A 24,265-nucleotide genomic window follows, 5' to 3' on the forward strand; every position below is an offset into this window, starting at 1 on the left:
TATGGAGCGGTGGATAGAGAGAGGATGGGTACCTGTGGAGCAGTGGATAGAGAGAGGATGGGTACCTGTGGAGCAGTGGATAGAGAGAGGATGGGTACCTGTGGTATGGAGCGGTGGAGAGAGAGAGGATGGGTACCTGTGGTATGGAGCGGTGGAGAGAGAGAGGATGCGTACCTGTGGTATGGAGCGGTGGAGAGAGAGAGGATGGGTACCTGTGGTATGGAGCGGTGGAGACGGGAGATGGTGTATCTGTTGTACATGTTCTCACTGGTCCGGTTCTCGAATGGAATCACAATCTACACAGAATAAAAGAAGTCACAACACAGAAAACACACACACACACAGGAGCATCCACACGCTTACACCTATACACACACACCTGGGCCAGTTTGGTCTCAAAGGCCAGTGCTTCTCTCATCTGAATCTCAGCTGCTTCCAGTGGAGCTCCTAACATCACTGCTACGTCCACCATGAGGTTTAGAAGAGCACTACGATACTACACAGACACACACGTATACATAGGTCCATATGTTTTATAAGCATGGCGTATAAATATGGAATTCAAGTTTAAGAACGTTTTTGTTGACTTACTGCCTGAGCGCTGGTGGTGTTGGTGATGTAATCATCTCTGGAGGAGAGAGACAGAGACGCTTGGTCCAACTACAGAGACAGAATGATAAGCTGGTTGGACCAGGCCTAGTAATACATTCTCTGGTTGGACCAGGCCTAGTAATACATTCTCTGGTTGGACCAGGCCTAGTAATACATTCTCTGGTTGGACCAGGCCTAGTATTACATTATGTAGTTGGACCAGGCCTAGTAATACATTCTGTAGTTGGACTAGGCCTAGTAATACATTCTGTAGTTGGACCAGGCCTAGTAATACATTCTGTAGTTGGACTAGGCCTAGTAATACATTCTGTAGTTGGACCAGGCCTAGTATTACATTCTGTAGTTGGACCAGGCCTAGTAATACATTCTCTGGTTGGACCAGGCCTAGTAATACATTCTGTAGTTGGACCAGGCCTAGTAATACATTCTCTGGTTGGACCAGGCCTAGTATTACATTCTCTGGTTGGACCAGCCCTAGTAATACATTCTGTAGTTGGACTAGGCCTAGTAATACATTCTGTAGTTGGACCAGGCCTAGTAATACATTCTGTAGTTGGACTAGGCCTAGTAATACATTCTGTAGTTGGACCAGGCCTAGTATTACATTCTGTAGTTGGACCAGGCCTAGTAATACATTCTGTAGTTGGACTAGGCCTAGTAATACATTCTGTAGTTGGACCAGGCCTAGTAATACATTCTGTAGTTGGACCAGGCCTAGTATTACATTCTCTGGTTGGACCAGGCCTAGTAATACATTCTGTAGTTGGACCAGGCCTAGTAATACATTCTCTGGTTGGACCAGGCCTAGTATTACATTCTCTGGTTGGACCAGGCCTAGTAATACATTCTGTAGTTGGACTAGGCCTAGTAATACATTCTGTAGTTGGACCAGGCCTAGTATTACATTCTGTAGTTGGACCAGGCCTAGTAATACATTCTCTGGTTGGACCAGGCCTAGTATTACATTCTGTAGTTGGACCAGGCCTAGTAATACATTCTGTAGTTGGACTAGGCCTAGTAATACATTCTGTAGTTGGACCAGGCCTAGTAATACATTCTGTAGTTGGACCAGGCCTAGTAATACATTTTCTGGTTGGACCAGGCCTAGTAATACATTCTGTAGTTGGACCAGGCCTAGTAATACATTCTGTAGTTGGACCAGGCCTAGTAATACATTCTCTGGTTGGACCAGGCCTAGTATTACATTCTGTAGTTGGACCAGGCCTAGTAATACATTCTCTGGTTGGACCAGGCCTAGTAATACATTCTGTAGTTGGACCAGGCCTAGTAATACATTCTGTAGTTGGACCAGGCCTAGTATTACATTCTGTAGTTGGACCAGGTCTTGTAATACCTTATCATACTGTAGTTGGACCAGGCCTTGTATTACATTCTCTGGTTGGACCAGGCCTAGTAATACATTCTCTGGTTGGACCAGGCCTAGTAATACATTCTCTGGTTGGACCAGGCCTAGTAATACATTCTCTGGTTGGACCAGGCCTAGTAATACATTCTGTAGTTGGACCAGGCCTAGTATTACATTCTCTGGTTGGACCAGGCCTAGTAATACATTCTGTAGTTGGACCAGGCCTAGTAATACATTCTGTAGTTGGACCAGGCCTAGTATTACATTCTCTGGTTGGACCAGGCCTAGTAATACATTCTGTAGTTGGACCAGGTCTTGTAATACCTTATCATACTGTAGTTGGACCAGGTCTTGTAATACCTTATCATACTGTAGTTGGACCAGGCCTAGTATTATATTCTCTGGTTGGACCAGGCCTAGTAATACATTCTGTAGTTGGACCAGGTCTTGTAATACCTTATCATACTGTAGTTGGACCAGGTCTTGTAATACCTTATCATACTGTAGTTGGACCAGGCCTAGTATTACATTCTCTGGTTGGACCAGGCCTAGTAATACATTCTCTGGTTGGACCAGGCCTAGTATTACATTCTCTGGTTGGACCAGGCCTAGTAATACATTATGTAGTTGGACCAGGCCTAGTAATACATTCTGTAGTTGGACCAGGTCTTGTAATACCTTATCATACTGTAGTTGGACCAGGCCTTGTATTACATTCTCTGGTTGGACCAGGCCTTGTATTACATTCTCTGGTTGGACTAGGCCTTGTAATAATTTATCATACTGTAGTTGGGCCAGACCCTGTAATAACTTATCATTCTGTAGTTGGACCAGACCCTGTAATAACTTATCATTCTGTAGTTGGACCAGACCCTGTAACAACTTATCATTCTGTAGTTGGACCAGACCCTGTAACAACTTATCATTCTGTAGTTGGACCAGACCCTGTAATAAGCATGAGCATGAGTTGGAGTTGGAGTGAGTCGTCATGCTGTACCTTACTCTGCAGGTAATATGACACATTACATTACAATGGAACGATTTGATTAGTGAAATGTTAGCTAGCTACATAGTTGTCTTTGTATCAAAGATAAAGGTGTAGTATAGAGAAACTATCGAGGTTAGCTAGCCAGCTACCATTCGTTCGCAGCGACGCCATTTTTTCAAACAAAGTCAACACCGCAGCCATTGCTAGCTAGCCAACACTACCAGCTAGCAGTACTGTAGCAACGAAATACAATATCATTTTAGTCAATGAGAATTTTTCTAAGTAAAGCTTCACTTTCGGAACATTCGAGATGTGTAGTCCACTTGTGTAGCTAGCATGACTGACTTTGTGCTAGCTAGCGGTGGCAAAGGAATCCTCATCTCTCCCAAGTGGACATTCTCTCCTCATTTGAATTCCATGCTGTCACAGTCACTAGCCCATTCAAGCTTAACATCCTTATCATTTATCGCCCTCCAGGTTCCCTTGGAGAGTTCATCAATGAGCTTGATGCCTTGATAAGTTCCTTTCCTGAGGATGGCTCACCCCTCACAGTTCTGGGTGACTTTAACCTCCCTACGTCTGCCTTTGACTCATTTCTCTCTGCCCCCTTCTTTCCACTCCTTTCCTCTTTTGACCTCACCCTCTCACCGTCCACCCCTATTCACAAGGCAGGCAATACGCTTGACCTAATCTTTACTAGATGCTGTTCTTCTACTAATCTCACTGCAACTCTCTCCAAGTCTCCGACCACTACTTGGTATCCTTTTCTCTCTCGCTCTCCTCCAACACTACTCACTCTGCCCCTACTCAGATGGTAATGTGCCGTCGCAACCTTCGCTCTCTCTCTCCCGCTACTCTCTCCTCTTCCATCCTATCAACTCTTCCCTCTGCTAAATCCTTCTCCCTCCGATCTCCTGATTCTGCCTCCTCAACCCTCCTCTCCTCCCTTTCTGCATCTTTTAACTCTCTATGTCCCCAATCCTCCCGGCCGGCTCGGTCCTCCCCTCCTGCTCCGTGGCTTGATGACTCATTGCGATCTCACAGAACAGGGCTCCGGGCAGCCGAGCGGAAATGGAGGAAAACTAGACTCCCTGCGGACCTGGCATCTTTTCACTCCCTCCTCTCTACATTTTCTTCATCTGTTTCTGCTGCTAAGGCCACTTTCTACCACTCTAAATTCCAAGCATCTGCCTCTAACCCTAGGAAGCTCTTTGCCACCTTCTCCTCCCTGCTGAATCCCCCCCCCCCCCCCCCCCCCCCCCTTCTCCCTCTCTGTGGATGACTTCGTCAACCATTTTGAAAAGAAGGTTGACGACATCCGATCCTCGTTTGTTAAGTCAAATGACACTGCTGGTCCTGCTCACACTGCCCTACACTATGCTTTGACTTCTTTCTCCCCTCTCTCTCCAGATGAAATCTTGCAAATTGTGACGGCCGGCCACCCAACAACCTGCCCGCTTGACCCTATCCCCTCCTCTCTTCCCCAGACCATTTCCGTAGACCTTCTCCCTTACCTCACCTCGCTCATCAACTCATCCTTGACTGCTGGCTATGTCCCTTCCGTCTTCAAGAGAGCGAGAGTTGCACCCCTCCTCAAAAAACCTACACTCGATCCCTCCGATGTCAACAACTACAGACCAGTAACCCTTCTTTCTTTTCTCTCCAAATCTCTTGAGCGTGCCGTCTTTAGCCAACTCTCTTGCTATCTCTCTCAGAATGACCTTCTTGATCCAAACCAGTCAGGTTTCAAGACTGGTCATTCAACTGAGACTGCTCTTCTCTGTGTCACGGAGGCTCTCCTCTGCTTTTATCCTTCTAGACCTATCTACTGCCTTTGATACTGTGAACCATCAGATCCTCCTCTGCACCCTCTCCGAGCTGGGCATCTCCGGCGCTGCTCACTTTTGGATTACGTCCTACTTGACAGGTCGCTCCTACCTGGTGGCGTGGCGAGAATCTGTCTCCGCACCACGTGCTCTCACCACTGGTGTCCCCCAGGGCTCAGTTCTAGGCCCTCTCCTATTCTCTCTATACACCAAGTCACTTGGCTCTGTCATATCCTCACATGGTCTCTCCTATCAATGCTACGCAGACGACACACAATTCATTTTCTCCTTTTCCCCTTCTGATAACCAGGTGGCGAATCGCATGTCTGGCAGACATATCAGTGTGGATGTCGGATCACCACCTCAAGCTGAACCTCGGCAAGACGGAGCTGCTCTTCCTCCCGGGGAAGGACTGCCCGCTCCATGATCTCACCATCATGGTTGACAACTCCATTGTGTCCTCCTCCCAGAGTGCAAAGAACCTTGGCGTGACCCTGGAGAACACCCTGTCGTTCTCCGCTAACATCAAAGCAGTGACCCGATCCTGCAGGTTCATGCTCTACAACATTCGCAGTGTACGACCCTACCTTACACAGAAAGCGGCACAGGTCCTAATCCAGGCACTTGTCATCTCCCGTCTGGATTACTGCAACTCGCTGTTGGCTGGGCTTCCTGCCTGTGCCATTAAACCCCTACAACTTATCCAGAACGCTGCAGCCCGTCTAGTGTTCAACCTTCCCAAGTTCTCTCATGTCACCCCGCTCCTCCGCACACTCCACTGGCTTCCAGTTAAAGCTCGCATCTACTACAAAACCATGGTGCTTGCCTTCTGAGCTGTGAGGGGAACGGCACCTCCTTACCTTCAGGCTCTGATCAGACCCTACACCCAAACGAGGGCACTGCGTTCATCCACCTCTGGCCTGCTGGCCCCCCTACCTCTACGGAAGCACAGTTCCCGCTCAGCCCAGTCAAAGCTATTCGCTGCTCTGGCAACCCAATGGTGGAACAAGCTTCCCCACGACGGCAGGACAGCGGAGTCACTGAACACCTTCCGGAGACACTTGAAACCCTACCTCTTTAAGGAATACCTGGAATAGTATAAAGTAATCCTTCTACCCCCCCTCCCCCACCCCCCCATAAAAAAAGGTGGTTGTCCCACTGGCTATCCTAAGTTGAATGCACCAATTTGTAAGTCGCTCTGGATAAGAGCGTCTGCTAAATGACTTAAATGTAAAGGTAATAACTTATTATTCTGTAGTAGGACCAGGTCTTGTAATAACTTATTATTATCTATCTGTAGTAGGACCAGGCCTTGTAATAACGTATTATTATCTATCTGTAGTAGGACCAGGTCTTGTAATAACTTATTATTATCTATCTGTAGTAGGACCAGGCCTTGTAATAACTTATTATTATCTATCTGTAGTAGGACCAGGCCTTGTAATAACGTATTATTATCTATCTGTAGTAGGACCAGGCCTTGTAATAACGTATTATTATCTATCTGTAGTAGGACCAGGCCTTGTAATAACGTATTATTATCTATCTGTAGTAGGACCAGGCCTTGTAATAACGTATTATTATCTATCTGTAGTAGGACCAGGCCTTGTAATAACTTATTATTATCTATCTGTAGTAGGACCAGGCCTTGTAATAACTTATTATTATATATCTGTAGTAGGACCAGGCCTAGTAATAACTTATCATTATCTATCTGTAGTAGGACCAGGCCTTGTAATAACTTATTATTATCTATCTGTAGTAGGACCAGGCCTAGTAATAACGTATTATTATCTATCTGTAGTAGGACCAGGCCTTGTAATAACTTATTATTATCTATCTGTAGTAGGACCAGGCCTTGTAATAACGTATTATTATCTATCTGTAGTAGGACCAGGCCTTGTAATAACGTATTATTATCTATCTGTAGTAGGACCAGGCCTTGTAACAACGTATTATTATCTATCTGTAGTAGGACCAGGCCTTGTAATAACTTATTATTATCTATCTGTAGTAGGACCAGGCCTTGTAATAACTTATTATTATCTATCTGTAGTAGGACCAGGCCTTGTAATAACGTATTATTATCTATCTGTAGTAGGACCAGGCCTTGTAATAACTTATTATTATCTATCTGTAGTAGGACCAGGCCTTGTAATAACGTATTATTATCTATCTGTAGTAGGACCAGGCCTTGTAATAACTTATTATTATCTATCTGTAGTAGGACCAGGCCTTGTAATAACGTATTATTATCTATCTGTAGTAGGACCAGGCCTTGTAATAACGTATTATTATCTATCTGTAGTAGGACCAGGCCTTGTAATAACGTATTATTATCTATCTGTAGTAGGACCAGGCCTTGTAATAACGTATTATTATCTATCTGTAGTAGGACCAGGCCTTGTAATAACGTATTATTATCTATCTGTAGTAGGACCAGGCCTTGTAATAACTTATTATTATCTATCTGTAGTAGGACCAGGCCTTGTAATAACTTATTATTATCTATCTGTAGTAGGACCAGGCCTTGTAATAACGTATTATTATCTATCTGTAGTAGGACCAGGCCTTGTAATAACTTATTATTATCTATCCAAAGTAGGACCAGGCCTTGTAATAACGTATTATTATCTATCTGTAGTAGGACCAGGCCTTGTAATAACGTATCATTATCTATCTGTAGTAGGACCAGGCCTTGTAATAACTTATTATTATCTATCTGTAGTAGGACCAGGCCTTGTAATAACGTATTATTATCTATCTGTAGTAGGACCAGGCCTAGTAATAACGTATTATTATCTATCTGTAGTAGGACCAGGCCTTGTAATAACGTATTATTATCTATCTGTAGTAGGACCAGGCCTTGTAATAACGTATTATTATCTATCTGTAGTAGGACCAGGCCTTGTAATAACGTATTATTATCTATCTGTAGTAGGACCAGGCCTTGTAATAACTTATTATTATCTATCTGTAGTAGGACCAGGCCTTGTAATAACGTATTATTATCTATCTGTAGTAGGACCAGGCCTTGTAATAACGTATTATTATCTATCTGTAGTAGGACCAGGCCTTGTAATAACGTATTATTATCTATCTGTAGTAGGACCAGGCCTTGTAATAACTTATTATTCTGTAGTAGGACCAGGCCTTGTAATAACTTATTATTATCTATCTGTAGTAGGACCAGGCCTTGTAATAACGTATTATTATCTATCTGTAGTAGGACCAGGCCTAGTAATAACGTATTATTATCTATCTGTAGTAGGACCAGGCCTAGTAATAACGTATTATTATCTATCTGTAGTAGGACCAGGCCTTGTAATAACTTATTATTATCTATCTGTAGTAGGACCAGGCCTTGTAATAACGTATTATTATCTATCTGTAGTAGGACCAGGCCTTGTAATAACGTATTATTATCTATCTGTAGTAGGACCAGGCCTTGTAATAACGTATTATTATCTATCTGTAGTAGGACCAGGCCTTGTAATAACGTATTATTATCTATCTGTAGTAGGACCAGGCCTTGTAATAACGTATTATTATCTATCTGTAGTAGGACCAGGCCTTGTAATAACTTATTATTATCTATCTGTAGTAGGACCAGGCCTTGTAATAACTTATTATTATCTATCTGTAGTAGGACCAGGCCTTGTAATAACAATATACAAGGAAATTCTCAAAGCCACTAATGAGAACCTTTACGACCTTGTACCTAGCCGGTGGGGTGCCCCCACCCAGGGAGTGGCAGTGCTGGCAACACTAGCTGCAGTAACCCATGGGGAGGGGGTCACACTCGAACAATCAGAGAGGGGGCATATTATTGTGTGGTCCTCTGTAGCTCAGCTGGTAGAGCACGGCACTTGTAACGCCAAGGTAGTGGGTTCGATCCCCGGGACCACCCATACACAAAAAATGTATGCACGTATGACTGTAAGTCGCTTTGGATAAAAGCGTCTGCTAAATGGCATATTATTATTATTATTATTGTGGTCCTGGTGGCACAAAATAATCAAAGGTCTGACTGCACGGAGATGCTTGGGAAAATGGTCACAATGGGGGACCAGCATGTGTGTTTCAGGGGAAGGGGGGGTATCTGATCTCCATCACATAGGACTGGACATTGGTTCATCAAACCTCCACATTTTTGCTCAATTTTGCATGACTTCTCAAACAGCTGCAACTGTTTATGCATTCTTAAATCAAGTCCTTTCTTGAGTTGGGCTCTGGGATGGAACAACTGTTGAGCATCAGAGCTAATCGTTGTTTGTGGGGGAAAGAGGTTGAGTGTGTATGAGTGTGTGTGTGTGTGTGTATGTATCCCACATCTGTTGCTATGGGGTAATGATTTTAGGGACAATATAGGATGAATCACAATAATTGTTTGCTAAAATAATAATTGCTTGCCAAATATGACATTTTTGTAATGGCAATCCTGGTTATCCTTTACATGAATTGCATTATTACGAATATTATTAGTTAATTATGGAAATTAAGGTACGCAGGATTTTTAATATATATATTTTAATAGCTATATATATACAGTGGGGGAAAAAAGTATTTAGTCAGCCACCAATTGTGCAAGTTCTCCCACTTAAAAAGATGAGAGAGGCCTGTAATTTTCATCATAGGTACACGTCAACTATGACAGACAAAATGAGAATTTTTTCTCCAGAAAATCACATTGTAGGATTTTTAATGAATATATTAGCAAATTATGGTGGAAAATAAGTATTTGGTCAATAACAAAAGTTTCTCAATACTTTGTTATATACCCTTTGTTGGCAATGACACAGGTCAAACGTTTTCTGTAAGTCTGCACAAGGTTTTCACACACTGTTGCTGGTATTTTGGCCCATTCCTCCATGCAGATCTCCTCTAGAGCAGTGATGTTTTGGGGCTGTCGCTGGGCGACACAGACTTTCAACTCCCTCCAAAGATTTTCTATGGGGTTGAGATCTGGATACTGGCTAGGCCACTCCAGGACCTTGAAATGCTTCTTACGAAGCCACTCCTTCGTTGCCCGAGCGGTGTGTTTGGGATCATTGTCATGCTGAAAGACCCAGCCACGTTTCATCTTCAATGCCCTTGCTGATGGAAGGAGGTTTTCACTCAAAATCTCACGATACATGGCCCCATTCATTCTTTCCTTTACACGGATCAGTCGTCCTGGTCCCTTTGCAGAAAAACAGCCCCAAAGCATGATGTTTCCACCCTCATGCTTCACAGTAGGTATGGTGTTCTTTGGATGCAACTCAGCATTCTTTGTCCTCCAAACACGACGAGTTGAGTTTTTACCAAAAAGTTATATTTTGGTTTCATCTGACCATATGACATTCTCCCAATCCTCTTCTGGATCATCCAAATGCACTCTAGCAAACTTCAGACGGGCCTGGACATGTACTGGCTTAAGCAGGGGGACAAGTCTGGCACAGCAAGATTTGAGTCCCTGGCGGCGTAGTGTGTTACTGATGGTAGGCTTTGTTACTTTGGTCCCAGCTCTCTGCAGGTCATTCACTAGATCCCCCCGTGTGGTTCTGGGATTTTTGCTCACCGTTCTTGTGATCATTTTGACCCCACGGGGTGAGATCTTGCGTGGAGCCCCAGATCGAGGGAGATTATTAGTGGTCTTGTATGTCTTCCATTTCCTAATAATTGCTCCCACAGTTGATTTCTTCAAACCAAGCTGCTTACCTATTGCGGATTCAGTCTTCCCAGCCTGGTGCAGGTCTACAATTTTGTTTCTGGTGTCCTTTGACAGCTCTTTGGTCTTGGCCATAGTGGAGTTTGGAGTGTGACTGTTTGAGGTTGTGGACAGGTGTCTTTTATACTGATAACAAGTTCAAACAGGTGAAATTAATACAGGTAACGAGTGGAGGACAGAGGAGCCTCTTAAAGAAGAAGTTACAGGTCTGTGAGAGCCAGAAATCTTGGTTGTTTGTATGTGACCAAATACTTATTTTCCACCATAATTTGCAAATAAATTCATAAAAAATCCTACAATGTGATTTTCTGGATTTTTTTTCCTACATTTGTCTGTCATAGTTGACGTGTACCTATGATGAAAATTACAGGCCTCTCTCATCTTTTTAAGTGGGAGAACTTGCACAATTGGTGGCTGACTAAATACTTTTTTCCCCCACTGTACTTGCGTACTATTGTTTGTACAGATGAATGTGGTACCTTCAGGCATTTGGAAATTGCTCCGAAGGATGAACCAGACTTGTTGAGGTCTACAGTTTTTTTTTTCTGAGGTCTTGGATGATTTGTTTTCATTTTCCTATGATGTCAAGCAAAGAGGCACTGAGTTTGAAGGTAGGCCTTGAAATACATCCACAGGTACACCTCCAATTGACTCAAATTATGTCAATTAGCCTATCAGAAGCTTCTAAAGCCATGACATCATTTTCTGGAATTTTCCAAGCTGTTTAAAGGCAAAGTCAACTTAGTGTATGTAAACTTCTGACCCACTGGAATTGTGATACAGTGAATTATAAGTGAAATAATCTGTCTGTCAACAATTGTTGGAAAACTTACTTGTGTCATGCACAAAGTAGATGTCCTAACCAACTTGCCAAAACTATATTTTGTTAACAAGACATTTGTGGAGTGGTTGAAAAACGAGTTTTAATGACTCCAACCTTAGTGTATGTAAACTTCCGACTTCAACTGTATGCTTAAAGTACTTTGCTTCCTCTTTCAAAATATCATTTGGTGAATCATGTGTGACTCCGTCATTTGTAACAAGTTTCAGTAAAACATTTTTGGTAGCATTTCTATGTTGAAGATAAAAAAAATAATTTGGTGCATTTTTTCCCATATTCCATCCAGTTCGCTTTATTTTTATAATATATTACACTTGATCTTTCTTGAATAAGTTCCTCCATTTCTTTTTGTTTTTCCTCTAACTTATTCTGAGCCTCTATATTACAGTTTTATTGTTGTTTATCTGTACTGTTAGTCCTTCCATTTCCTTTGTTAATATGGACTCTTTGGACCTAATACTTATTTTCCACCATAATTTGCAAATAAATTCCTTAAAAATTCTACAATGTGATATTCTGGATTTTTTTTTCTCAATTTGTCTGTCATAGTTGATGTGTACCTATGATGAAAATTACAGGCCTCTCTCATCTTTTTAAGTGGGAGAACTTGCACAATTGGTGGCTGACTAAATACTTTCTTTCCCCACTGTATATAAAAATATATAATGCAAATCAAGGGGAGGGCGATGGAAATGATGTTGGTGGTTAATCTGCTTCTGTTCTGTGGGTGGCACTGTGTGCTGTTTTTGAAGGATGGGTCCCGGTTTCTCGGGGGCTTTGGGATCTGGGGGGACGGGGGCGGTCTGCCGGGTCACTGGGATAACAACCCAACTTGGGATGGGGAGGGGTTTTAGCGGGTGGAATAGTAGGGAACAATTGGAGGTTTACTTAGTAGCAACGCAAATATCATGGTACAGCTATATGGACACTCAATCACTATGGTACTTTTTAATGGTGAGTTTGCAAACATATATTGTGATAAATAGATTTGAAACTTGTATCTCATTATGGTAAATGGTGAAATAAGTATAGCCAGTTATAATTGTATTGGCTTAGCAGATAATAAGAAAAGACGATCAGTATTTACCTGCTAAAAGAGAAGGAATATAATATCTATTGTTTACAGGAAACTCATTCAACAATTTTAGATGAAGTTGTGTGGAAAAGGGACTGGTGGGGCAAAACATATTTCTCCCATGGGCAAAGAAATTCAAAAGGGGTGATGATATTAATTAACAGTAATTTTGATCCGAATGTGAAAATTGTCCAAACAGATCCTCAAGGTAGACGGATGATGTAAAATATCAAATCAAAACTAATTGTATTTGTCACATCCGCCGAATACAACAGGTGTAGACCATACAGTGAAATGCTTACAAGCCCTTAACAACAATGCAGTTTTAAGAAAAATAATTGTTAAGTAAAAAATAGATACAAAAATAAATAAAAATAAAAATTAAAATAATTAAAGAGCAGCAGTAAAATAACAGTAGCGAGGCTATATACAGGGGGTACCGGTACAGAGTCAATGTGCGGCGGCACAGGTTAGTCGAGGTAATTGAGGTAATATGTACATGTAGGTAGAGTTATTAAAGTGACTATTCATAGATAAAAGAGGTAGTGGGGGGGGGGGGCAATGCAAATAGTCTGGGTAGCCATTTGATTAGCTGTTCAGGAGTCTTATGGCTTGGGGGTAGAAGCTGTTAAGAATAATAATAATAATATGCCATTTAGCAGACGCTTTTATCCAAAGCGACTTACAGTCATGCGTGCATAAATTTTTTTTGTGTATGGTTGCTCCCGGGGATCGAACCCACTACCCTGGCGTTACAAGCGCCGTGCTCTACCAGCTGAGCTACAGAGGACCAGAAGCCTTTTGGACCTAGACTTGGCGCTCCGGTAACGCTTGCCGTGCGGTAGCAGAGAAAACAGTCTATGACTAGGGTGGCTGGAGTCTTTGACAATTTTTAGGGCCTTCCTCTGACACCGCCTGGTATGGAGGTCCTGGATGGCAGGAAGCTAAGCCCAGTGATGTACTGGGCCATACGCACTACCCTCTGTAGTGCCTTGCGGTCGGAGGCTGAGCAGTTGCCATACCAGGCAGTGATGCAACCAGTCAGAATGCTCTCAATGGTGCAGCTGTAGAACCTTTTGAGTATCTGAGGACCCATGCCAAATTTTTTCAGTCTCCTGAGGGGGAATAGGCTTTGTTGTGCCCTCTTCACGACTGTCTTGGTGTGTTTGGACCATGATAGTTTGTTGGTGATGTGGACACCAAGGAACTTGAAGCTCTCAACCTGCTCCACTACAGCCCCGTCGATGAGAATGGGGGCGTACTCGGTCCTCTTCTTTTTCCTGTAGTCCACAATCATCTCCTTTGTCTTGGTCACGTTGAGGGAGTGGTTGTTATCCTGGCACCACACGGCCAAGTCTCTGGCCTCCTCCCTATAGGCTGTCTCATCGTTGTCAGTGATCAGGCCTACCACTGTTGTGTCGTCGGCAAACTTAATGATGGTGTTGGAGTCATGCCTGGCCATGCAGTCATGAGTGAACAGGGAGTACAGGAGGGGACTGAGCACGCACCCCTGAGAGGCCCCCGTGTTGAGGATCAGCGTGGCAGATGTGTTGTTACCTACGCTTACCACCTGGGAGTGGCCCGTCAGGAAGTCCAGGATCCAGTTGCAAAGGGAGGTGTTTAGTCTCAGGGTCCTTAGCTTAGTGATGAGCTTTGAGGGCACAATGGTGTTGAACGCTGAGCTGAGCTGTAGTCAATGAACAGCATTCTCATGTACAGTAGGTGTTCCTTTTGTCCAGGTGGGAAAGGGCAATGTAGAGTGCAATAGAGATCTGTTGATCTGTTGGGGCGGTATGCAAATTGTAGTGGGTCTAGGGTTTCTGGGATAATGGTGTTGATGTGAGCCATGACCAGCCTTTCAAAGCACTTCATGGCTACAGATGTGAGTGCTACGGGGGTCGGCAGTCATTTAGGCAGGTTACATTTTTACATTTTAGTCATTTAGCAGACGCTCTTATCCAGAGCGACTTACAGTTAGTGAGTACATACATTTTTTATTTTATTTTCATACTGGCCCCCTGTGGGAATCGATCCCACAACCCTGGCGTTGCAAGCGCCATGCTCTACCAACTGAGCTAAACGGGGCCCAGTTGGGCACAGGGACTATGGTGGTCTGCTTGAAACATATTGTATTACAGACTCAGTCAGGAACAGGTTTAAAATGTCTTTGAAGACACATGCCAGTTGGTCAGCGCATGCTCGGAGTACACGTCCTGGTAATCCATCTGGCCCTGCGGCTTTGTGAATGTTGACCTGTTTAAAGGTCTTACTCACATCGGCTACGGAGAGCGTGATCACACAGTCATCCGGAACAGCTGATGCTCTCATGCATGCTTCAGTTTTGCTTGCCTTGAAGCGAGCATAGAAGTAATTTAGCTCGTCTGGTAGGCTCGTGTCACTGGGCAGCTCGCGGCTGTGCTTCCCTTTGTAGTCTGTAATAGTTTTCAAGCCCTGCCACATCCGACCAGCGTCGGAGCCGGTGTAGTACGCTTTGCCTGCTTGATGGTTCGTCTGAGGGCATAGCAAGATTTCTTATAAGCGTCCGGATTAGAGTCCCGCTCCTTGAAAGCGGCACCTTTACCCTTTAGCTCAGTGCGGATGTTGCCTGTAATCCATGGCTTCTGGTTGGGGTATGTACGTACGGTCACTGTGGGGACGACATCATCGATGCACTTATTGATGAAGCCAGTAACTGATGTGGTGTACTCCTCAATGCCATCGGAAGAATCCCAGAACATATTCCATTCTGTGCTAGCAAAACAGTCCTGTAGCGTAGCATCTGCGTCATCTGACCACTTCCGTATTGAGCGAGTCACTGGTACTTCCTGGTTTAGTTTTTGCTTATAAGCAGGAATCAGGAGGATAGAGTTATGGTCAGATTTTCGAAATGGAGGGCGAGGGAGTGCTTTGTATGCGTCGCTGTGTGTGGAGTAAAGGTGGTCTAGAGTTATTTTTCCTCTGGTTGCACATTTAACATGCTGGTAGAAATTAGGTAGAACGGATTTAAGTTTCCCTGCATTAAAGTCCCCGGTCACTAGGAGCGCCACCTCTGGATGAGTGTTTTCCTGTTTGCTTATGGCCTTTTACAGCTCATTGAGTGCGGTCTTAGTGCCAGCATCGGTTTGTGGTGGTAGATAGAAAAATATAGATGAAAACTCTCTTGGTAAATAGTGTGGTCTACAGCTTATCATGAGATACTCTACCTCAGGCGTGCAAAACCTCGAGACTTCCTTAATATTAGATTTCGTGCACCAGCTGTTGTTTACAAATATACACAGACCGCCCCCCTTGTCTTACCGGAGGCAGCTTTTCTATCTTGCCGATGTAGAGTATATTCCGCCAACTGTATGTTATCCATGTCGTCGTTCAGCCACGACTCGGTGAAACATAAGATATTACAGTTTTTTATATCCCGTTGGTAGGATATCTGTGATCTTAGTTTGTCTATTTTGTTATCCAATGACTCTACGATGGTAGAGGCAGATTACCCACTCGCTGTCGGATCCTTAGAAGGCACCATGATGACAGAGGTGAGTGCTACGGGGACGAAAGTCGTTTAGTTCAGTTCAGTGGCGGCTCCTGAAAAAATTCTCAGGAGGGGCAATTTTTCTGATGATTTAGGTGACCTACACACATTTAAAAAAAAGATATGTCCAGCAACAACATGAAGACAGGGGCAGCATATAAGTCAATACCAGAAGCATTTATTGACTGATCTCAAAAGTGTTGGCTTACCAGGGTTGGTGGAGCCCTCAGTTTCATCTTTGCCTCGCAAAGCTAACTCAAACACTCCGCAAAACTTCACACACTGGATTAGCCGGCTGAGGATGTGGCGGTTCTTGCTAATGTCGTAGTAAATATATTTGTTATAGTGAATATGGAATATGATATGTTGAGTAAAATGTTGTGCTAAGATCTATTTAGGTCAGGAGCTGGTTATAAGTTCTGTTCCTATCCAATAACAATGGACAAAAGGGTCCTATCTTGTCAGCCTTGTCAGCAGGTGGCCAAGGACAACACCCACGCCATAGGCCTCTCAGTTCTTCCAACTCACGAGTTCTTGCTCTGAGGACACACACACACACAAACACACACACACACACATCATCACTGTTAAACACACACACACACACACACATCATCACTGTTAAACACACACACACACACACACAAAAATCCCCTCTCTTAGGCTGAACATTTGAAGACAGAGAACCCGACTCAGAGCCAATGCAACAGTGACAGTAGCCTGGAGGTGACCTCGCCCAACTCATCAGGACCAATCAGAAGATCAGAACTACTAGATTGAACCTACTTCATTTATTGCATAAAATGTCTGCACACAATGTTTCGGGGCTCTCTTCAGATAATAATAATAATAATAATAATATGCCATTTAGCAGACGCTTTTATCCAAAGCGACTTACAGTCATGCGTGCATACATTTTTGTGTATGGGTGGTCCCGGGGATCGAACCCACTACCTTGGCGTTACAAGCACCATGCTCTACCAGCTGAGCTACAGAAAGTGGATACTCATGGATGCGCATTGCAATTGTAAAATGTCAACACAATTGGAGACACCACGTCATTTTTGGAGACATGTTATTGACAGTAAACTATTGTAGATGCGACTGCTAACTAAATAAAACATTTTAGCTGGCTAGCTAATCATCTTAGCTAAATGTGGGGCAAACAATTCAGTTATTTACCGTTAATTTGAGGGATTGGGGTGAAAGAAATCGAGTTACATAGTGATACTTTACGATATACTGTATTGACAATATCGCAATATTTTAGCGCTAGTTGGCTGTACCTGCACCAAAACACCATTATTGTTCCTTCATAGCTTGTTCTCAATCTTTTCACATTGGGAGCCAATTAGTTTTCAGCACTTTTATTTCCATGACTGATCAAAACTCGTTCTCATGGCTTTCTGATCCCTCTGCAACAGACATATGGTGCGCAATAAAATCACAGTATCGAATCGCAATACGTATAGAATCATGAGACTCGCAATGCTGATGCATATATCTTATCGTGAGGTTCCTGGCAATTCCCAGGCCAAGTTCATTTGCCACAACAAATCTCTTCGCTAGCAAACGCGATGTCTTCTCCAAAACGACAATGTGTCTCCAGCAATGTTTACTTTTTTGACGTTCTATGGCATCTCCACTTTCCAAGCATATATGACCACATGTAATATTTTGGTAAGTGATGCAAATAGTGAACTATGTAGGGCCAGGATGTAAAATATATGTAGCTGCAGCAATTTCTCTTATCTGATATGGTAAGTAATGGGGCTTAATTTATAGCTCCCTAAGAGTTTGACGAACGGGTCCGTGAACGCGATTCCAGATATATTTACCTCTGAATAAACTGCCTTTATTACACCATATCCACATCCAGTAAACTTGTGATTATCAACACTAACCTCATCGTTGTGGCGGCGGACAGCTAGCCTGTATCCCTCGTCATCCAGTTGAGTGAGTGGCAATGTCTTTTTTCGTTCGTACCAATTTTTGGAAAATCCTCGGGTGTAGGACTTTCCGCCTTTAGTAGAAACCTGTTGAATTATTAAATTTGGTCTGGGAGGTCCTAATTGTTTCGTTGCCAATTTATCTTAATTTGTTCGCCGACAAAAAGGAACTTCTTTCAAAGACACAATCGAGTTGGACTGAAGCCTAGCCATTTTGATAGTAGTAGTGAATTGATTGAGGCTGCTACCTGGTCTTTTCTTAGTTACGTTCATTCGTGGTTACGTTATGTATGACGAAAGCGCGTAAGTGCAAGCCCACAGACACCCATAGAGAATGTATTGAAAGCTTTGAAATGTGAAAAAAATAGATTTTACATGACAGGCTATGAGAGACTTCTGGGCGATTTTCAACCTGACTGAAATCGCCCAAAAAACGGGCGGGGCCATTTGAAGCACGACTTTAGCCTGATTTGACATTTAGTGGCTGTCAGATCAGACGTGAACACTGATAACTGCTGTTGCCGTGATATAATTTTGTATAAATTTATTTAAAAAAAATATATATATATATATTATTTTTTTTTTTTATAATTGATTAGAAAAAAAATCCCTTCCTTTTCCCGTTTGGCAGTGCGTCGCCCATATCGCCCTATTGAACAAGCCGTCCCTGGTTCAGTTACCTTTGCTTTCTTGGGTACAAGAACAATGGTGGCCATCTTGAAGCATGTGGGGACCGCAGACTGGGATAGGGAGAGATTGAATATGCCCACAAACACATCAGCCAGCTGGTCTGCACATGCTCTGAGGACGCGGCTAGGGATGCCATCTGGGCCGGCAGCCTTGCGAGGGTTAACACGTTTAAATGTCTTACTCACGTCGGCCACGGAGAAGGAGAGCCCACAGTCCTTGGTAGCGGGCCGAGGCGGTGGCACTGTGTTATCCTCAAAGCAGGCGAAGAAGGTGTTTAGCTTGTCCGGAAGCAAGACGTCAGTCTCGGCGACGTGGCTGATTTTCCTTTTTGTAGTCCGTGATTGTCTGTAGACCCTGCCACATTCTCGTGTCTGAGCCGTTGAATTGCGACCCCACTTTGTCTCAATACTGACGTTTTGCTTGTTTGATTGCCTTACGGAGGGAATAACTACACTGTTTGTATTCTGCCATATTCCTAGTCAACTTGCCATGGTTAAATGCAGTGGTTTGCGCTTTCAGTTTTGTGCAAATGCTTCCATCTATCCACGGTTTCTGGTTAAGATAGGTTTTAATAGTTACAGTGGGTACGACATCTCCTATACACTTGCTGATAAACTCAATTATCGTATCAGTGTATTCGTCTAAATTATTTTCGTAAGCTACCCAGAACATATCCCAGTCCGCATGATCAAAACAATCCTCAAGGTGAACTAACAAAACAACTACAGAACCTTACACCTAAGAGCTAGTTGCGAGGCCGCCATCTCCGTCGGCGCCATCAAAGCCTATTGGATGATAACTTGTTTTTAACTAGGTCAGAAGAATTTATAACTGACTTTTTCCGACATAACATAGGTACAGCAGATTCCGTTATTGTATGGGACACTTTTAAATGTGCCTTTAGAGGCCATCCAATTCAGTATTAATCTCTGAAACAAAAGCAATTTAGGTCCAAAGAGTCCATATTAACAAAGGAAATGGAAGGTCTAACAGTACAGATAAACAACAATAAAAACTGTAATATAGAGGCTCAGAATAAGTTAGAGGAAAAACAAAAAGAAATGGAGGAACTTATTCAAGAAAGATCAAGTGTAATATATTATAAAAATAAAGCGAACTGGATGGAATATGGGGAAAAATGCACCAAATTATTTTTTTATCTTCAACATAGAAATGTAACCAAAAATGTTTTACTGAAACTTGTTACAAATGACGGAGTCACACATGATTCACCAAATGATATTTTGAAAGAGGAAGCAAAGTACTTTAAGCATACAGTTGAAGTCGGAAGTTTACATACACTAAGGTTGGAGTCATTAAAACTTGTTTTTCAACCACTCTACAAATGTCTTGTTAACAAAATATAGTTTTGGCAAGTTGGTTAGGACATCTACTTTGTGCATGACACAAGTAAGTTTTCCAACAATTGTTGACAGACAGATTATTTCACTTATAATTCACTGTATCACAATTCCAGTGGGTCAGAAGTTTACATACACTAAGTTGACTTTGCCTTTAAACAGCTTGGAAAATTCCAGAAAATGATGTCATGGCTTTAGAAGCTTCTGATAGGCTAATTGACATAATTTGAGTCAATTGGAGGTGTACCTGTGGATGTATTTCAAGGCCTACCTTCAAACTCAGTGCCTCTTTGCTTGACATCATGGGAAAATCAAAAGAAATCAGCCAAGACCTCAGGAAAAAAAATGTGTAGACCTCCACAAGTCTGGTTCATCCTTCGGAGCAATTTCCAAATGCCTGAAGGTACCACATTCATCTGTACAAACAATAGCACGCAAGTACAGTGGGGAAAAAAAGTATTTAGTCAGCCACCAATTGTGCAAGTTCTCCCACTTAAAAAGATGAGAGAGGCCTGTAATTTTCATCATAGGTACACGTCAACTATGACAGACAAATTGAGAATTTTTTTTCCAGAAAATCACATTGTAGGATTTTTTATGAATATATTTGCAAATGATGGTGGAAAATAAGTATTTGGTCACCTACAAACAAGCAAGATTTCTGGCTCTCACAGACCTGTAACTTCTTCTTTAAGAGGCTCCTCTGTCCTCCACTCGTTACCTGTATTAATGGCACCTGTTTGAACTTGTTATCAGTATAAAAGACACCTGTCCACAACCTCAAACAGTCACACTCCAAACTCCACTATGGCCAAGACCAAAGAGCTGTCAAAGGACACCAGAAACAAAATTGTAGACCTGCACCAGGCTGGGAAGACTGAATCTGCAATAGGTAAGCAGCTTGGTATGAAGAAATCAACTGTGGGAGCAATTATTAGGAAATGGAAGACATACAAGACCACTGATAATCTCCCTCGATCTAGGGCTCCACGCAAGATCTCACCCCGTGGGGTCAAAATGATCACAAGAACGGTGAGCAAAAATCCCAGAACCACACGGGGGGACCTAGTGAATGACCTGCAGAGAGCTGGGACCAAAGTAACAAAGCCTACCATCAGTAACACACTACGCCGCCAGGGACTCAAATCCTGCAGTGCCAGACGTGTCCCCCTGCTTAAGCCAGTACATGTCCAGGCCCGTCTGAAGTTTGCTAGAGTGTATTTGGATGATCCAGAAGAGGATTGGGAGAATGTCATATGGTCAGATGAAACCAAAATATAACTTTTTGGTAAAAACTCAACTCGTCGTGTTTGGAGGACAAAGAATGCTGAGTTGCATCCAAAGAACACCATACCTACTGTGAAGCATGGGGGTGGAAACATCATGCTTTGGGGCTGTTTTTCTGCAAAGGGACCAGGACGACTGATCTGTGTAAAGGAAAGAATGAATGGGGCCATGTATCGTGAGATTTTGAGTGAAAACCTCCTTCCATCAGCAAGGGCATTGAAGATGAAACGTGGCTGGGTCTTTCAGCATGACAATGATCCCAAACACACCGCCCGGGCAACGAAGGAGTGGCTTCGTAAGAAGCATTTCAAGGTCCTGGAGTGGCCTAGCCAGTCTCCAGATCTCGACCCCATAGAAAATCTTTGGAGGGAGTTGAAAGTCCGTGTTGCCCAGCGACAGCCCCAAAACATCACTGCTCTAGAGGAGATCTGTATGGAGGAATGGGCCAAAATACCAGCAACAGTGTGTGAAAACCTTGTGAAGACTTACAGAAAACGTTTGACCTGTGTCATTGCCAACAAAGGGTATATAACAAAGTATTGAGAAACTTTTGTTATTGACCAAATACTTATTTTCCACCATAATTTGCTAATATATTCATTAAAAATCCTACAATGTGATTTTCTGGAGAAAAAAAATCTCATTTTGTCTGTCATAATTGACGGGTACCTATGATGAAAATTACAGGCCTCTCTCATCTTTTTAAGTGGGAGAACTTGCACAATTGGTGGCTGACTAAATACTTTTTTCCCCCACCGTATAAACCCCATGGGACCACACAGCCGTCATACCGCTCAGGAAGGAGACGCGTTCCGTCTCCTAGAGATGAACGTACTTTGGTGCGAAAAGTGCAAATCAATCCCAGAACAACAGCAAAGGACCTTATGAAGATGCTGGAGGAAATAGGTACAAAAGTATCTATATCCACAGTAAAACAAGTCCTATATCGACATAACCTGAAAGGCCGCTCAGCAGGGAAGAAGCCACTGCTCCAAAACCGCCATAAAAAAGACAGACTACGGTTTGCAATTGCACATGGGGACAAAGATCTTACTTTTTGGAGAAATGTCCTTTGGTCTGATGAAACCAATAAATAACTGTTTGGCCATAATGACCATCATTATGTTTGGAGGAAAAAGGGGGTCGCTTGCAAGCCGAAGAACACCATCCCAACCGTGAAGCACGGGGGTGGCAGCATCATGCTGTGGGGGTGCTTTGCTGCAGGAGGGACTGGTGCATTTCACAAAATAGATGGCATCATGAGGAAGGAAAATTATGTGGATATATTGAAGCAACATCTCAAGACATCAGTCAGGAAGTTAAAGCTTGGTCGCATATGGGTCTTCCAAATGGACAATGACCCCAAACATACTTCTAAAGTTGTGGCAAAATGGCCTAAGGACAACAAAGTCAAGGTATTGCGTTTGCGAGCAAGGAAGCCTACAAACCTGACACCAGCTCTGTCAGGAGGAATGGGCCAAAATTCACCCAACTTATTGTGGGAAGCTTGTGGAAGGCTACCCGAAACGTTTGACCCAAGTTAAACAATTTAAAGGCAATGCTACCAAATACTAATTGATTGTAACTTCTGACCCACTGGAAATGTGATGAAAGAAATAAAAGCTGAAATAAATAATTCTCTCTACTATTATTCTGACATTTCACATTCTTAAAATAAAGTGGTGATCCTAACTGACCTAAGACAGGGAATTTTTTACTAGGATTAAATGTCAGGAATTGTGAAATACTGAGTTTAAATGTATTTGGCTAAGGTGTATGTTTTCATTTCAGTCGCCTCCATCTCCACTAACCGAAGCTAATTGTATGGATTTATTTCTGTTAATAATGTAAAATTAACAGCTGTACAGAAAGACTCACGTGAAGGCCAAATTACAGAGGAGGAACTTCTTGATGCAATTAAAGCCTTTAAGTCCGAGAAAACTCCAGGGCTGGATGGCATACCAGTGGGGGTATACCAACCCTTTTTTATATACTCATAGGACCGTTATTAGCATGTTTTAACCACTCCTATATAAATGGTAGATTATCAGATACTCAACAAGAAGGTCTGATTTCATTATTACTGAAACAGGATACAAGTGGTAAATAAAAAGATCCAGTCTGTTAAAAAAATTGGAGGCCTCTTACACTACAGTGTTGTGATGCAAAAATTCTAGCAAAATGTATAGAGCATAGAATTAAAAAGGTATTGTTGGACATTATTCATCCTAATCAGACAGATTTTTACATGGACGATACATTGGAGATAATATAAGACAAGTACTGGAAACAATAGAACACTAGGACAAATCTGGGAAACCAGGCCTGCTATTCATAGCTGACTTTGAAAAGGCTTTAGATAAAGTATGACTGGAGTTTATATATAAATGCCTGGATTATTTCAATTTTGGAGAATCTCTTATAAAATGGGTTAAAGTCATGTATAGTAACCCTAGGTGTAAAATAGTAAATAATGGCTACTTCTCAGAAAGTTTTAAACTGTCAAGAGGAGTAAACCAAGGTTGTCCACTATCAGCATATCTATTTATTATTGACATCTAAATGTTAGCTGTTAAAATCAGATCCAACAATAATATCAAGTGGTTAGAAATCCAGGGCTTAAAAACAAAAGTATCATTGTACGCTGATGATTCATGTTTTCTTTTAAATTCACAATGTGGATCCCTCCACAGCCTCATAGAGGATCTAGATACTTTTTCTAACCTTTCTGGATTACAACCAAATTATGATAAGTTTACTATCTTACGTATTGGATCAATAAAAAATACAACTTTTCCATTACCGTTTAGTTTACCAATAAAATGGTCTGACAGTGATGTGGACATACTCGGTATGTATTTCCCGAAAGAAAGAAAGGATCTCACTCCTATAAATGTTAATAGAAAGTTAGCAAAAATAGATAAGATCTTGCTACCATGGAAAGCTCAATACTTGTCTATTTGTGGAAAAATCCCACTGATTAACTCTTTAGTCATATCCCAGTTTACCTATTTGCTTATGGCCTTGCCTACAC

At 42.5% G+C, this 24,265-nt stretch overlaps 1 protein-coding gene across 1 annotated transcript in view; it reads right to left on the reverse strand.

Moving 5' to 3' along the window:
- Positions 1-24,265, reverse strand: part of LOC311116867 (phosphate-regulating neutral endopeptidase PHEX-like) — a gene marked incomplete at both ends in the record, with an annotated part of 64,657 nt that overhangs the window by 24,802 nt on the left and 15,590 nt on the right. The window contains 3 exons of the mRNA XM_084191895.1: positions 213-296; positions 380-496; positions 592-660. Coding sequence (XP_084048021.1) covers positions 213-296; positions 380-496; positions 592-660 — 270 coding nt within the window. The remainder of the gene's footprint in view (positions 1-212; positions 297-379; positions 497-591; positions 661-24,265) is intronic.

This window comes from Coregonus lavaretus, assembly GCF_964263955.1.
Source record: "Coregonus lavaretus genome assembly, contig: HAP1_SCAFFOLD_190, whole genome shotgun sequence".
Lineage (NCBI taxonomy): Eukaryota > Metazoa > Chordata > Actinopteri > Salmoniformes > Salmonidae > Coregonus > Coregonus lavaretus.